Source organism: Equus caballus, chromosome 3 (assembly GCF_041296265.1).
Source record: "Equus caballus isolate H_3958 breed thoroughbred chromosome 3, TB-T2T, whole genome shotgun sequence".
NCBI classification, from domain to species: domain Eukaryota; kingdom Metazoa; phylum Chordata; class Mammalia; order Perissodactyla; family Equidae; genus Equus; species Equus caballus.
The window spans coordinates 22,756,281-22,774,189 of NC_091686.1; the positions used below are offsets into that span (position 1 = coordinate 22,756,281).

The 17,909-nt window shown below is 40.5% G+C and overlaps 1 protein-coding gene across 6 annotated transcripts in view; it reads left to right on the forward strand.

Moving 5' to 3' along the window:
* The window catches only part of HYDIN (HYDIN axonemal central pair apparatus protein), a 335,806-nt gene that overhangs the window by 163,863 nt on the left and 154,034 nt on the right, over positions 1-17,909 (forward strand). For all 6 annotated transcript variants that reach the window (XR_002806835.2, XM_023637294.2, XM_023637295.2 and 3 more), the window contains exons 19-22: positions 5,471-5,709; positions 8,523-8,796; positions 10,586-10,729; positions 15,287-15,430. Coding sequence is in view for 5 of the 6 variants with exons in the window: in XM_023637294.2 (XP_023493062.2) it covers positions 5,471-5,709; positions 8,523-8,796; positions 10,586-10,729; positions 15,287-15,430 (801 nt within the window). In the remaining variant the exon portion in view is untranslated. The remainder of the gene's footprint in view (positions 1-5,470; positions 5,710-8,522; positions 8,797-10,585; positions 10,730-15,286; positions 15,431-17,909) is intronic.

Genomic DNA, 17,909 nt, shown 5'->3' on the forward strand with positions numbered 1-17,909 from the left:
CTGAATGGAACAGAAGCCCATCCTCGCTCCTGCCACCAATTGGAATTCAGAAATAAGCCTCTATTGTATTAAGGCATTGAGCAACAGGGATCGTTCTGTTACAGCAGTAGCATTACTTTATCTAAAATAGTAGCCTAGAATCTAAAAACTGAATGTAAGACTAGTAGTTCTAAGGAAGGAGAAGGGCTGGTTACTCAAGCATTAGAAATCTATTTCCATGTATTGCTTTAAGTATGTAGGTCAGACTGGAAATTATATAAGTCAAAGATTGCTATCTACTGTAATAAAAACTCACAAAATGAAGCTACATTGGTCCATTTAAAAATGTCTATAGATACCTACAACATGACTAACAATAATGTACAACTGAAATTTCACAAGGTTTTAAACTATCATAATCTTAATAAAAAAGGTCTATAGAAAATTTAATTTGCATTTATAGCCTTTAGAATTCATTTTTGTGTTATTTTTTATGATTAATATGTTAGAGGATGTTAGTATTTTCACTTTGGGACTATGTCTTAGTTTGGGCTGCTTTAACAAACTGCCATAGACTGAGTGGCTTATAAACTATAGAAATTTCTTTCTCACAATTCCAGAGACCTGGAAGTCTGAGATCAGGGTGCCAGCATGGTCGATTTCTGATAAGAGCCTTTTTCCAGATTGCAGACTGCCAACTTCTCCCAAGATAGAGAGGAGAGCAGAGGAAGCAAGCTCTCTCATAATTCTTTATAAGGACACTAATCCCATTAGTGAGGGCTCCACCCTTATGACCTCATCTAATCCTAATTTTACCTTCCAAAGGCCCCAGCCCCTAATACCATCACATTGAGGGGTAGGGTTTCAATACGAATTTTGGGGGAACACATTCAGTCCTTGACATTCTGCTCTAGCCCCCCAAAATTCATGTCCTTCTCACATGCAAAACACATTCATTCCATCCCAACAGCCCAACAGTCTTAACTTGTTCCAGCATCAACTCTAAAGTCTAAAGTCCAGAGTCTTATCTAAATATCAACTAAATCAGGTATGAGTGAGACTCAAGGTAGATTCATCCCGAGGTAAAACTCCTCTCCAGCTGTGAACCTGTGACACCAACCAAGTTGTGTGCTTTGGGGCTGTTGGGAAGGAATGAATGTATTTTGCATGTGAGAAGGACACGAATTTGGTAGGGCTGGGATAGAATGTCATGGACTCAATGTTTGTGTTCTCCCAAAATTCATATGCTGAAACCCTACCCCCCCAATGGGATGGTACTAGGAGGTGGGACCTTTGGGAGGTGATTAGGATTGGAGGACGTCATGAGGCTGCAGCCCTGAGGCATGGCATTAGTGCCCTTATAGGAGTCACAAGAGAGCTTGCTTCCTCTGCTCTGCTCTCTGCCATATGAGGATACAGTAAAAGGTCGGAAGTCTTCAGTCCAAAAGAGGATTCCCACCAGATCTTGACCATGCTGGCACCCTGATCTCAGACTTCCAGCCTCCAGAATTATGAGAACTAAATTTCTGTAGTTTATAAACCACCCAGTCTATGGTACTCTGTTATAGCAGTCCAAGCTAAGACAGAAATTGGTACTGAGAGTGGGGTGCTACTGTAACAAATACCTAAAAATATGGTGGCAGCTTTGGAACTGGGCAATGGGTAGAGGCTATAAGAGTTTCTAAGCATGGTGGAAGCAGCCTACATTGCTGTGAATGGAATAAGATAGACTTAAAAACATTTGTGGATAAATTAAGAAGATGCAAAGAAATTATTTCTTTGAACCTAAACATGAGCAGAATATATATAGTGACATTCAATCCTTGTAGTTTCTCTTGCCAATAATAACTGATCTATAATACTGAAGATTAAATTCCTGAGGATTATCTTTTTGGTTACTTATATTTTAAGATAAAGTTATAAACAAATATAAGTTAATGTTCTGGAAAGACAGACTTTGCTTACTGTTTTCTTAATATTTGAGTACCTTACTGGGGCTAATTTGCTGTGAGTAGAAAAGTTAGAGAAGAAATTTTGGAAAAACAGATTGAGTCCTACAAGAACCAACATTTTTTTCTGGGAGTACACTAGTGTGATATTTAATGTTTAATTGTTTTCTTTTATATCCATGTCTCTAGAGATGTCCTACATTAAAAGATCATGAGTAATAATAGGACTCTTGACTTAGAGTTAAATCTATACCAAAATTAAAAGAAAATTTCCTCCTCATCATTCATCTACATCCTGGTTATAAACAATTTATAACCTTGAGAACTGTTCATCTTTGCTTCATTTAATTTATTCACATTTAAAAATGCAGTTTATTATTTAGTTCCCATGTAGACTTTCAAACCAAGAATGAATGTTACTAGCATTCTGGTCTGTCTAACAGGATTTTCCTCAATTGTTAATTGGGAAATTGCCATTTGGGTTTAAATGTTAGATTTTCCTTACTTAAGTACATGTGAGCCTATTCCTAAGAGAGTGACCGTTCAGGACCCACTGACCAAATCCAGTTTCCAAGGCTGCACTGGGGCCAGACCTGGATTTTGGTGATGTTCCAAGGCACTGCCACCCTGTGAGATTCTGCCTAGGTGAAATTTCTCAATCTTGCCTGCAAATTGCAAAGGATATTCTTTTTATTTACATCATCAGTGCAACGCTATTCCAAACCCAATCTACAGTTGTCAGGAAGTTTCTGATTCGTAGCCTGACATTGTACATACACCCTCATCCAACTACATGTGTTTTTACATTTCTGTCTCTTTCTTTTTGCTAGGAGAAGTACATTAGAGAAATTAAATGGAGGAGGGATAATTTTGGACTGAAATGCCCTCTCAAATCCAGCCCACAGAGTATATTTTACATTTGTTTTTCAGTTACTGTTTTTCTCTATGTGCTTTTCTTTAGAGGGCTTCTTCTGAGCTTCCATACTCAGAAGAGTGTGAGGAGCCAAGAAGATTCACGAGGGAATAATCAAACTCTTTTCTGATGAAGCGGAAAGTTTGGCTTTGCCTCTCAGTTATTGTCCTGGAAGTTTGTAAATGGATCTCTACATCTCTTCTTTTTTCAGCCTTTCCCAATGCATTGTTGGTCATCACTAAGTATTTTCTTTGCATATTAATCCTTATAAGTATTTCTGAGTAATTTGTTCCCCCAAATAAAACAGGACTGTCAGAATTGATTTAAATGATATAGCAATCAAAAGAGGGATATGATGCTTTTTGTTAATTCTGAGATAATTGTTTACATATGAAATTATAGTAGAATAAATTTGGATTTTATTAATCAATAGCATAATACAATTAGGGATCACACCAGCTGACAACTAAGCCCAATTTCTCATTTGGAGAAAAAAGAACATGTCTGGTACATTTGTCATACAGTCAAAAGGTTTCAATATCCTCTGCTCTGGAAAAGCATCTTGTTCTTTAAATTTCTCTGAAGCACTTTCAGCCCAGCCTCCTTCTGACTTGCATTTTTGTTGTTTACATGGTCTCCCTGAATGTCATCACTGTCAGCTCCTTGGGGACAGGAAATGTGCTTTGGACATTTTTGTGTCTCCCACAACACTTGGACCTCAGAACCACTGAATATGTATTTGCTACATTTACTTGGAAAGTCTAAAAAACAATTTGCTTATCAAATTTGCAGATGACTAGGAGGAGTAGCTAATAAGTCGAATGTCATAATCAGAATTTTAAAAGATCTCAGGCTGAAAAATGTGTACAAATTATAAACAATAAAACCTGAATTCAAAGTACAAAAAACAAAATTAAGACCATAATAGGTGTGTATAACAGTGAATTACACATAGCTGAAGAAAGAATTGGTGAATTGGAAAATAGCTTGGAAGAAATCATCCAAAATGAAGCACAGAGAGCAAAAGAATGGAAAATGCAGATGAGAGGCTGAGACAGAGAGGATACATTAGGAAAGTCATACATGTATATAAGTGAAGTAGTACAAGGACAGCAGAAGGAGAATGAGGCAGAAACTATTTAAACAGATAACAGCGAAGAATTTTTCAGAAATAAAAGATGTCAAACCACAGATTCTAGAAACATACCAAATTCAAAGCAGGATATGCAAATAAACCCATAACTAGACACCTTATAGTGAACCTGCCCTACAAACAATTAAATACAAGGAGAAAAATCTTAAGAGCAGCCTTAGAAAATAGATAGATTACCATCAAAGAAGCAGAATTTGTATTTTTAGATTAAATAAAGTGCTTATATTATGAGTCATTTTTTATAATTTGAGAACTTAACCAAGTTTTCAACTCACTTTGGAGCCTGATTGTGCCATATGACATTTTATTCTAAAGCTGGGATGCAAGATTTGAAAGACTTTTACACAAAAGAGGGAGATTCAATTTATTCTGTTTCGCTCCAAGGGAGTGGACCAAATACCAATGTATGGAAGATCCAAAAAATATATACTTCTACTTAATGTAAGGAAGAGATATCTAATAGTTTGAGTTGTTAAAACCTGGAATAAGTTACCTTAGATGAGAAATGAGTTCTCTAACATCAAAGGGTTTGATTAAAGGGCAGATGCATTGGTTAGTTTATCAAAGATTTATTAAGCACCTACTATGTACCAGGCATGGTTGTAGATGCTGGGGATAGATCAGTGTACAATACCAACAAGAACAAAAAAGACAAAAATCCCTTCTATGGAGAGCTCTATCCTAGTGCAAAGAGGCAGACAAGCCCAATAGATAAGTCACTTATGCCCTGTGTTAGAAGGTGAGACGCACTAAGGGAGCAAATGGAAAAGGGTCAAGAGGATCAGGAGTGCTGGGGGAAGGTGTGCAGTTAACATTTGATAGTCAGAGTGGGCTTCGTTGAGGGGCATTGCTTGGCCAAAGACCTTAAGGAAAGAAGGGAGTGAGCTCTGAGGGTCTAATCACTTAAAGGGAACAGATTGGCGGGAGTCACTTTCAACTCTAATTTAGTCCTTTCGTATGTTTCAAATAAGTTCAGAATTTTAGCAAATGAAACTCTGTCGACTATTATGAAATAGTAGAAATCAAGAGAACTTCCTATATTGTGTTCATTGATGAAAGCTGTTCGTCCTCACTATAGCATCATAGAAACTTTGCACTTGAAAGACATTTCTGTTAAAAATTCCAAATTCCAGGAAGGACTTCGTACCTTCTGTTGGTATCTCAGAATCTGGAGATTAGAGCGGATAATTAGTATAAGCTTGTTAGAGAACTGGGCTGTCATCTTGAGAAAGAGATGTAAAGAATCTTCACAGAGCATTCAGAAGTAGAATTGTAGGTTTGCTCTTCAGAATCAGATTGCTTTTTGAAAAAAAAGAAAAGCCAACAAACAGCCAGCTGCCTTGATTTGAAAAAATAATGTTTATCTCTGATGTTGAGTTCTGCAGTGCCAGCTATTTGAAGTATAGAGGGCTTTGACATGTGCAGAACAAAAAGCCAAGAATATCTTCACTGTTAACTTGTAGTCTTGTGTTGCAGGCACACAAAAAGTCCCTTTGGACGATTGAACCCAGTGAAGGCATGGTTCCGCCGGAAACTGATGTTCAACTGACGCTGACCGCCAACCTGAATGACATACTGACATTCAAAGACACAGTCGTTTTGGACATTGAAAACAGCAACACCTACCGGATTCCTGTCCTGGCTTCAGGAATTGGTTCCACCATTGTTTCCGATAAGCCCTTTGCTCCAGAACTCAATTTGGGAGCACATTTTAGGTAGGGAAATGTTATGGAGCAATTTTTCTAGATATCACATATGTTGTATAAGCTGAGCATCACTTCTACTTTGGAAAATTATTTTTAAGTACATAGAACTAGCCTCCTGAGCACCCCCACTTTTCCCATCTTCACTTTTCCCCCTCCAGATGGGTCCATCAGCCACAAGAAGAAACTTCGTAGTCATAGCTTGGTGACATTCTCCAAGCTGTGTCCCTCTACACTAGAGAAGAGATGCTTCCTAGGAAATGCATTCTTCTCTCAAGTTGTAGTGGCTTTCCTGTGACAAATTTAGAATCTCTACCATGATGTCTCCTCTTTGATTCCAATACACTGCTAATCCTTCTCCGTGAATGTAGAAAATAGATGCATCTTAGTGGTAACCTAAGTAGAGTATATCTAGGAATGTAAAAATTTATTGCAAATGTATCTTATCATGTATTGCAAGACCAGTAATTTTTTTGGTACCATGTCCTCTGCTTGCCTCCCACGATAGCACAAACAATTGAGATGGTTGCAAACGACTCCACCCGAAAAGCTAGAGAGTCTAAATATTTAAATAAAAGGTGGTACAGTATAGACACCTCTGAGCAGAACGATCTAAACGTGACTCTAAAAATGTATGAGGTTCGAATGCTAACCGTGGAGGATATGTGTGATTTGTTTGTAGTTCCTCAGAAAAGTCACGCAGCTGTCGCTCTTCGACTCTCGGGGCCCAGTTGAATTTGGCCTGTCCTTTGCAATACTGTGAACAGATCTCAAAAGTGTGCTCCTGCCATCTGGTCTAACAGGCCCTGAAACCAAGACGGACACATTGTGCTTAGAGAAGATGTGCCTGACAAAAATCAGTTAGGAGCCTCGCACAAGCCCATCCACACCTCCTTTCCTCTGCTCCATCTACAAAACATGGCATTTGATTGAAAATACCACAAACCAATAGGAATTAAGAGGCAAGTTAGCTAGATGAATTGCATGTTTTCAGAGGAGCATCCAATTACGGTTTTTGTGTCAACTAGATATAAAGACGCTGCTCTCTGCCTGTCTGTTGGCCATAAGCAAAGGAATTTTCATATTGTATACCATGTTTCTATTTCCAAATTTCTTTGTTAAGTGCACTCAAATATAATTATAGAAAACAATATGCTGCAAACCAGACTTAATTACGTGTTCTCCTTAATCTACAAATAGTGCTGAATAGTCCCAAAGGATAGTCTGACACTTGCCTGGAATTAGAGAGTTAGCTAATAGTTTTCTGTGAATATAGAAGCAAACTGTAGCTTTTAGCTGCCAACTTCTCCTGTGCCTAAACCCTCTTGTTACTCTTTTTGACGTAAAACCATGATACCAGAAACCTGCAGAAGAATCCTCAAAAGCAGGGATGGGCAGACTGAAGCCCATTACCTGTTTCTATAAATAAAGTTTTATTGAAAGACAGCCATGCCCATTCGTGTACATATATTTTCTATGGCTTCTTTCACAGTATGATGGAGAAGTGAATAGTTGTGACAGACCGTGTCACCCAAAAGGTCTAAAATATTTATTATTCAGCCCTTTAGAGAAAAGGTTTGCCAACTTTTTGGGCATAAGAGTCTAAAGAAATACCCATATGCCACTTCTTCTGATTGCATGTTTTTGGGCAACTCCCTTAAATTTTTAGAGCTTCTATTTCTTCATCTATAAAACGAGAGTAAATATACTTATTATTACTGGGTTGCTGGGATGATTGAAAGATATAGTGTGAATAAGTAACACAGACCCTGCCTAGTTTATAAACAGTTTCTATTATTTATTAGTTCTCCACAAAGCCTACTCTTAGCCATGAAGTCAAACTACAGAGTACAGACTCCAATAAGCATACTCTGTGAATGCATAATTAGATAGAAATGGTTACGCTTGACAACTGGCAAATACTCTTTCTTATTACCTATCTGATGTTTCAACTACTTATTAGATAGATGTCATTTCCTGATGAGGAATAGAAGGAATGAAATCTCAAAGCCTAATCAAATTTAAAACATTAAAAAACAGTCCTTAGATGAATTTTCTCCCTGAAAAAAATATTTTAAAGTAAGCTTATAAATCAGTAAAACACACACACCCACGCACACACACATTTGACTCATCTCCAAGATCTTAGAAATCCCAGTGTCTGGCAAAGAGCCAGACAATCAAGAGGTCCTTAATACACATTTGTGGAATAGCCGAATGAATAAATGAGCTAGCAGCATCTTTAAAGCACATTAGTCTGAGAAAAATGACCAGTCCAGGTGGTGTTCTGGCCCCTTACAGTCCCCTTGACCTCTGGTAAGGCTTGGAAGATATGTGTCGTTTCTCCTCCAAGTTCCCTTCAAATTGAGCCTACCACAAGACATTTCACTCAGTCAGTGGAAACTTACTCAGCGCAGTTTGAAATATACTTCTCCTCCAGTAGGTGTTTTTGCCCTCCTTTCACTCCTCAGAACCATTTCACATCAGAGTGGTTTTCACATGAACTGTAGATGTTCTGTGGTGTGCTTGACCTGCCGGGAAAGAGCGAGGATGGGTGGGGACGCTTTCCCACAGCCCCTTCCCTGGTGATGGCAACTCAGGAACCAATCCAGGTCCCTAACCCAAGTCTATGAAGTCTGCTTTGTCCCATTACTGTGGTAGCTCCTAGTAGCACCATGATTTATCCTTCCTAAATTTTTTTTAAAATAATGTATATTTCATTTGTCACTTTTTAAGTACTTTCAGAGGAGTAAATCCCAAGGGTATAGAGCTGAACAGAACACCGTGACGCTGAGTCCTCTCAATTCCTGCTTACTCTTTTCCAGCCTAGACACCTATTATTACCGCTTCAAGTTGACTAACAAGGGACGTCGGGCCCAACAGTTGTTCTGGATGAACGAAGATTTCTGTCCCCAGCACAAGCTGAACAAGAAGGGCCTGGCTAAGAAGGGACTTGCTAAGAGCCAGCCCCAGCCCCACTGCTCCCAGGAGCCTAGGAATTCCCAAAGCCCCGTGTTTCAGCTCCACCCCATCAGGATGGAGCTGTACCCAGGCCAGACAATCGATGTGATACTCGAAGGCTATTCTGCTACTCCCAGGGTAAGAGGACAGCACATTTAGAGGCTATTTTCATCCTAAATAAATCTTCTCTCTATTTCTTAGGAGAGTCCCTTGACATTTATCTGAAGGAAAGATGTGGTTTCTCAAGGATTTCATACAGCGCTGAGTTACCATGGCAGCGATCATTGCTTTCAAGGTTCAGCTCTGATCAGTTTTGTTTGTTTCTACAGCTACCATGAACCTAACCTTAAAATGCCATTTAAAGTGGGGTTCTCATCCCCGGGGTCGACAGTGACCAGCCAGCAAGTATCCAGTAGAGGGACACCCAGCGTTCAGCCAATGCTAAGCCTCTTATTAACGCTTAGCAGTATTCAGTTCATATTTATTCAAAAAGGATGTTTCTACAGACACTCTTAGCTGCCTCTCCTATCCAGGCATTGGGACATCCCTGGTTCCTTCCCCTCCCAGCCTGACACAACAGCATCACATTTATAATCATCATGTTTTTATGTACCAATAAAAAAGCTGAATTTATCTTCAGCAACTCTGATGTGCTGTTCTTATTGATATTATCACCATTCTACTTAACATTAAATCAGATCCAAATCACATGTCTGTTTATTCCTATTTCCTCCTGGAGATTGTGGAGATTGGAAACCATCAAAAACCTAAAGGAAACTTCTGGAATCACTTACAAGCTTCTTCTACCTCACAAATGCAGACTTTGTGAATAAGAAATGATGCTTGCCTGAGCTTCTGCTGGTGTCACCTAATTAGGAGGTGATACACAGCTTTCTCCTCGTGAAATAGGAAACAACAAGAAATTTGTCTCCCAACAGACAAGATGGAGAAGCTGGTCCATTGCTTAGCTCCTCTAGGGTCACAGATTGCACTTTATTTCTTTTAATCGTTTCTTCACAAAGCATTTTCAGGTAAAACACATCCTCACTGCAAAAAAAAAAAAAAGGTTGTTTCCTATTCTGGAGTACATAACATACTCTTCCTCTGTGTTATTCAGGGGTTCAGCCAACTTTTGTTGAGTGTGTACCACATGACAAACACCATGCTAGGCACTAAGGATGCAAAGATGAATAGAATGCAGCCCCTCATCTCAAGACATGGACAGCCTCTTGCAGGAGCACATTCACAATGTCGTTATCAAGAGTTAACCATATTTTTAAAGGCATTAAATCTGAGCTCCTGGGGTTCTAAATTCAGTTTAAGCTTTACTAAAAGCTTCCCTGAATGTTCTTCCAGGTTATCTACATAATTGAGAAGAGACTTGAATTCATTAACGTCTGAAACCTGAGTACTCTTCAATACAAGCTATTCATGATATAAATTCACTTTGGGTCATTTCTACTTTATAAAAATCTGGGCCTCTCGGGTCCAAAGAAATATTAGTTTCTGTGGCATGATTTTTAAATATTCAAGTACGAAAGGCACAATTTTTCCAGCCACCGTTTCTAACTAGCTTGATAAGAAATCGTGTAGCTACCAATGAAGTCCATGAAGGATTTCATCCACCTTGTCCATCACTGTTTTGTATGTCCAGTCGCTAACAGCCATGATACATAGTACATCTTCCATATATATATTGGTTGAACTGAATGTAAATTGATTGTGTCCTCAGGAGCAGTCAGAAATAGACACAGGATCCATCCAGGACATATTTAACCCATCAGACTTTGTGACAGAGAGCGATCCCTGAAAGGCACTATTTAGAAAAATGAACTCTTTTCTGGTATCCCCAGACAGGTAGTTCAGAATCAGTTTGCTGATTGTTGAGAATTAAGTTTTCTGAGATATGGATGTATCTCATCTGCAGATAGTCAAAGAAAAGCTGGTCTGCCACGCCATCATCGGGGCCCAAAGGGAGAGGAGCTTGCTGATGGCTGTGAACATCATCTGTGAGTTTGTGTCTCCACTTATCCAGCTCTCCACCAAGCAGCTCCTATACCGACTGGAGAAGGTCAGTGGGGCTGTGCTGGGGAGGCTGCGTGCTCCAACCAGGGGTCAGCATGTTCACATTTTCATTTTGGAAGCTAAATTAATAGGAAGCCTGTTACCCTCACACCCAGCCAGGTTGTTTTAAGCTCCAGAGGCCAATACACGTTCAACCAAAAATTCTGAATCTAAACCTATGTTCCTTTGAAATGTAAATTGCTATGGAAATCCTACTTCCATCATTCCTGATGGGTAAGACCAAAGTGAAGGGATATTCCAGTACACTGAAAATACACTTTAGTCGATCATTTTCCTCTAACTAGTAAAATAAACATCATAGTATAGAAAAGGTTGGAGTAGAATTATTGGTAATTATAATAATCAGTAAGAACAGCTACCACTGATTGATTGGCATGTGCTCAGCCTCAAGCCCTATTTGTTACATGCATTTTCCCAGTTGTCCCTCACAATAATCTAGGTTCTGTTATCATTCTCATGATGCACATGAGGAAACTGAGATACAAGCTATTATGTAGGTCACCTAACACTGCTTGAGAATAATCAGCTTAAACTATTTGGTTCACATTTTGATTTATATGGCTATAAATGTCCATAACTTTATGTGCCCATTAAGGGCAAGTAATAAATGGAGGAGGCAGAGAACAGGGGAGAGATGGGGATGACTGCTACTGAGGGCAGGGGCGGGATGGTGAGGAAGTCAGGGAGACATCACAGGAGGACTTGACCGAACCCCAGGCAGACTTCCATCATAGAATTACTTACCATTCAAGGCAGATATGTATGGAATGTCTCTTCTGAGTTGAGGACTGTCCTGGTGCTGAAAATCTGGCTAACCAACCAGATGTAGTTAAAGCTAAGAGACTGGTCGAGGTTACAGACTGTAAATAAATTGTTAAAATGTAGTTATTTAAAATACAATTCTAAACAGTGCTAGGAAGAAGAGGTATAAGGTGCTACGAGAGCATGTCTCAGGAGACATGGCCTTCTTTGTCCATGGGGTCCTAGACTTGAGCAAGTGCCTCAAGTTGAGACTTGAAGGAAAAATAGAAATTAGTCTGGAACAAGGCAGGGGGAGAGAATGGTAGGCAGAGGGAACAGCACGTGCGAAGGGCCTGAGTTAGGAAAGAGCTTAGTGAGTGTATAGAACCGAAAGCCCACCTTAGACAGAGAAAGTGCAAAGAATGACATGAGGTCCATCTAGAGAAGTGAGCAGGGGCCAGATGAGTGTAGCATGACTGGAAGGCATGTTCTAGCCTTTGGGTTTTGTTGTGGGCTGGCCTCAGAGGGCTCCATGGAGGGAGAGGAGTGACATGGTCAGATTTATTCATTCAGTCACGCTGGCTGCTGAGTGGGACATTTATTAAGGCCTCCCATGTGCCGGGCACTGTGCTGCGCACTAGGAACACAACAGCAAGAATAGTCCCTCCCTGGTGAATCTCACAGCTGACCAGGAGGACCAAGCATTAAGTAAGCCATTGTCCCATAGTGCGGGAGATACATACTGAAAGCTAAGTCTTGAGACAGTGTCCTATCCTACAAAAGGACGGGGTGTGGCAGTGCCTCACAGTCATGCAGGAATACACCAGGGCTCCTTGCATTACCTGGAGGCTCGTAGGAGAATGTTCGAGACCAGTTATTCTGGTAGTGGATTCTGTCATACTTTATTTATATTAAATAAATATCTATTGAGCACCCACCATAGACAACGTGCTCTGCTAGGAGATGAATAAGGAAGCTTATAGTCGAGTAGGCGAGGTGAGATGGACAAGTTCAATTCAAATCAACAAATAATTTTTGAGCACTTACAGTGTATTGAGCAGCAAAGACACAGCAAAACCCTGGCTTAGCAGACTAGCAGGGAACGCAGGCATGGAAGAAGGAGAGTAGGGTTTCAGTTAGAGGATGCTAAACTAACTGTGACAAGCTCCATGAGACGTATGAAAGAAAATACTTCAAGAATTCCTGCTACAGTTATTAAGCCCTCATTGCTCTTTTTTAAATTCTTCCTTTTTTAAGTAATCGGGAAAGATATTTATTGGTGAGAGCTGCACTGAATTTTTTCATATTTTCTCTAAATGTATCTATTCAAAGAAAATTCAGTGAATATTTATTGAATAGTTATTCTGTGCAAGACATTACAGTATATGTTAAATATGCAGCTTAGTTTCTTATTAGATTTTTTCGAAGCCCTTAAACACTCATATAAATGTGTGGGTAGTGTTCCTTTTCTTCTCTTTATATCATTAAGCCTTATTTTAAAGACACACACACACATATGCTTGTTTAAATGTCTATTGTTTGAATTTATCACTAGAATAAAATAGCAAATATTTTGAATATGGCAGTGACTTATTGAATTAAAAAGTGAATTGAGTCACAACTCCCTGTTTGGTTTTGCCCTTCTCTCCTTTCCCCGGATATCACATTTGAAATCTGTCCACCTTCTGTATTTTTTATTGTTTATTTCCTGCTCGCATTTAATCCATATCAGGGACAATGAAGAAATGTACCTGCATCACCCAGCGTGTGAAAGAGACCTGTTAGGTCTCGGTATTCAGATTTAATTATATAACACCCAATTATCTGTTCCGTCTCCTTGTTTTCAGCTCCAGGCAGTGTATCTGATTTAGTACATTAGACCATAATGATACTAGCCCTGCCTATGGGGAGAATTTTCCATAACCATTTCCTCAGATTTGAGCTACTTTATAACTATTGTACCATTGATAGACCACGGAGATGAAACCACATCTCTATGGAATTGAAAAGGTCAATTGAAACTAGCAGCCAGTTTGCTTCATGAAGTCCAGCAGCGAATTCTGTCTCCTGATAGCTGGGGAGACAGACAACCCAGAGAGATGGGGTCATTTTAAAATAGAATCGGTGCTCGGTGCATCGACTCCTTCTCACCACTAGCCTCTAAATGGCCTCTTGCCAAAACCAACCAAGTGTGGCTTCTTCACTTCAAAGCTACCTGCAGTGACACAGCAGCCAGGGGAAGGTCACTGGGTGGACAGTTCTCCATGCAGCCTTTGTTAATGGCCCCAAAGTACTGCTTCATCCCTCCCCCAAACTGTAATATGCAACCTGCAAATGCAAGGTGAATGCAATCCCCATAGTACTGGGTTAGAGGGAAGCGGTGGCTGGCATCTCATGGTAAGTGCCAGACCGAACCCCTGAAAGAACTTTGGGAGTGCACAGGGGGCTGGTGGAGTACAACTGAGGCAGGAGGCTCGAGCTAACTATTATGGACTGAATGTTTGTGTCCCCAAAATTCACTTGTTGAAGCCCTAGTGCCTAATGTGGTGATGTTGGAGGCGGAGCCTTTGGGTGGTAATGAGGTCATGAAGGTGAAGCCCTCATGAATGGGATTAGTGCCCTTATAAGAAGAGGCAAGAGGGAGAATCTCTCTCAGCCATGTGAGGACACAGTGAGAAGATGGTCATCTACAAGCCAGGAAACGGGCCCTCAGCAGACACTAGATATGCTGCCGCCTTGATCTTGGACTTCCCAGCCTCCAGAACTGTGAGACATAAATGTCTGTGGATTAATGCACCCAGTCTATGATACTTGTTATGGCAGCCTGGACTGACTAAGATGTGGTGGACACTGGTCAACCAAGCTTGCTCAGAACCAGGGGACCCAGAAACCACAGAAGGAAGACAGTGCTGGACAAAGAAGCAGAGACAGGGTCAGATCAAAATATGGAATCAGGAGGATTTCACTGAAATCAGAGCAGGGAGCAAAAGAAAATTGAAACAAAGAGGCCTGGAAGAACAGGCTAGAGTTGCTGTAAGAGCCAGGCAATGACTGAAGGGGGGTTCCCTTTAGGGGCCACAGGTTGGGCCCTCTGGTCACCTCCTGCTGATATTAAAAGACCCCCTTTCCAGGGCACACGAGAAATAATGTGGACCCCAACATCAGAAGAAGAGAAATCCAGTCTGACCAGAAACTGCCAGCTCAGGATCCATTTCTGATGCTATCTCCAGTTGAAAAATTAAATTTGATATGTCTAGCAGAGTGAAAAGATGCTTCTCAACCAACTATCCTGGTGGTATCAGGAAAAATTTACAAGAAACAGTTATGAGCATTTGTCAATATAACAAGATTAGTAGATTTGCAAATTGGGTATTTTAAGCATGGAAAAATATCATGTAAGGAAAAAATGGTTTATTCATTATAATAATACCTGGGTTCTTCCGCAAGCTAACGCTAGTTTATTAGACTTTGTTTATAACACTGTGGAAACTTCTACGGTAATAGTTCTAGCCAGAGGCCTGGCTTGTATAGGTGTTTTTTTTTTTTTTTTAACAAGAAAGTAAGAAATCAAATCTGTGTTTTCTGGCTTATGTAGGTTCACTTCTCAGTTGTCCGCCATACATTCCAAATGATTTATCTAAATCTCTGCAAGGGAAAAAATTTGTGGAGAGACAGACACAGACAGAGACAAAGGGAGAGGGAGAAACGCTAATTCATTAACAATGAATTCGAGACTTTTGTTCCTAAAGCCTTACCACGTTTGCCGTAACTTGATTTGTTTCCTCTTTTTCCTTTTTTGCAGAAACCTAACACTGTCCTGCAACCTGATTACCAGCCCTTGGTCATGAAGAACGTTTCCACGCTGCCCGTGAACATGTTGCTCTCGACAAGAGGCCCCTTCTTCATCTGTGAAACTGATAAATCCCCACTGCCCTTAACTCCCGAGGTAACTGACAGAGGGCTGTCCTAACGAGGTCCTGGGGGAGTGGTGTGTGTGAAACAGGAAGAGAATAATATCAGTACACTACCTAAATTTCAGTCCAGAAAAGTACAAAGACCCTAGGCAACAAGGAGGAAAAAATACAGAAAATTTAAAATGAATTGTAAATAAATTCCAGTATCGATCAGTAGGAAAACTATTAGTCATGATGTAAGAACTCTGGCTCCTTGTGATAACCCTCTCATGCCTGCACTTTATAATGAAGCTGATCTTTAGAAAACAGTGACTTCCCACTAATGAGAGTACAGATCTTTTAAATCCCCTCCCTCAAATCCGACCAAAACTTCACACTCATGGAAACGAGGAAATAGCCCAAGCCCAGTCTCTAAACCAGCCAGCCCATCTCCAGATACTGAGAAATCTGAACTGGGGGCAGGGAGGAGGCTGTGAGCCCACCTGGCCACCAGTCTGCGGCAGGATGCAGCGTTCTCTAAACATCCCTACAAAATCATCTCCGTGATCCTTTGCTGGGCGTGATGACACCAGTGGAAAAGGCAGGGCCATGGGACATGCAGCACTGCAGAGCTGTAGGAAAGGAAGATTGAAGGAGAAACCAGATCCACACACCATCTAAGGAGACAGCTAATGGAGAAGTGGTATGAAGGAGGAAGGGAGGACAGGCAGCAATCGCGAGATCTCAGAAGAAGGAGCCGGTGACTTAAGATTTGCTGTGAGCCATACTCAGGGAGATGGGTCTTGGGGGGAAACAGGCCAGAGCCACTTGGTGAGAGGGTGTTGCAGACAGTACCCAACTGGAGGCTGTAAACTGCACTGCCGCCTTCCCCTGCGCCTCCCCACCCATTTTTTTAGTGGGTCTCATTCAAGCGTGAGCTGGGAAAAACCAGCCAAGATCTTTGAAGAGAGAAATAAAAGAGGGCAATGATCATAAGCAAGAGGCAGATGAAAACCTGCTGCAAGGGAACCCACGCCAGGAAGAAGACCACAAGCACAAGCAGGTAGTTCTCCACAGTCTCAAAGAAGTTACAGATGATGTGACCTGACTTTAAAAAGATGAGCTACCAGCGTTCAAAGGGGGATGAAGAGTGAACTCACTGAGCAGAGGGAAACAAATGGATGAGAACATGAGAATTCAGACGTGAGCAGCTTTCTCAGCTGGGGGTGGATTAGACCCACTCTCGTCCCTCCTTGAAACCTTAATAAGATAAAAGTAGAAATGTTCAAAACGAAAGAAGCCCAGAGCAATAAAATAAAGGGAGAAGAGAATGGGTATAAGCCAAATCATGAGAGATTTAAACAAATTCTAGAAGATAGAATGAGGATGGAGTAGGTTGACAAAAAGGCACAAAACCTGCAGCCTAGAAAATTCTCCAGTGAGGCTGCAAATATGTGGGAGTCATTCAGCCCAAGTAGCCTGGACTCAGAGGCAACAAGTGTGAGAGAGCGCTGAAAATAGAGAGATTCCGTGTGCACAGGACAGCTGTCTCACCCAACCCCACACGAAAAACACGGGCAGCTGGCTTTTGTCCCACTTTTAAAGATAAGTGATCTTCCCCAGAGAAGTTAATCAAAACATTTAGGGAAATTTAATGTTTCTAGCATGAGTGTCAACACCCAGAATACTCTCTGGTATCTGGGGTGTGTCCACCACCTGACCATGCCCTCTCTGCCCAAGGAAAGTGTTCTGTAGACAAGCCCTACCACACAAATTGAGATATGGGGGCCTCTGGACTGTGGGGATACCAGTGAGTGAGGAACTACTGTTTCTTGTAATAACTCTTGTAGTACAGTTTGATCTTTTATGTTATTTTCATGTATAACTTTAATAAAAGCATACATATAGTTTAAAAAATAAAGAGCTTCTACAAATCAACAAGAAAAATACCAACAACCCAATAGAAAAATAGGCAAAAGAAATGAACAGAGACTTCACAGAAAGAAAAATAAAATGGCTCTTAAATAAATAAAAATATGCTCAAGTATAATCATATTAAAAGAAATGCAAATTAAAATTACTGTGAAACACATTTTTTTTTCTATCAAATTAGCAAAGAGCAAAAATTGGATAGTGTTCTGTGCTAGGGAGGGCATGTGGAAACAGACACTCCCTACGGTGTCAGGGAAGTATACACTGGCAGGCAACATGGCAAGAGCTATCAAAATTTTAAATGCCCATGTCCTTTGACCTAGTTATTCCACTCCTAGGAATTTATCTTGTAGACATAGACACAATATACAAGATGACATATATACAGGATATTCATTGCAACATTGATTATAGAAGCAAAAGACTGGGAGCCAATATCCATCAGTAGGACATTGGTTAAATAAATGATGGCAGAATTTTATGGTGGAAGAAAATGCAGCTATTAAAAAGAATGAGGCAGCTCTAAAGGCAATGACGGGTCATCTTCCAGTGAAAAAAGCAAAATGCAGAGCAAGAGTGCATAAGATGCTATTAAATGTG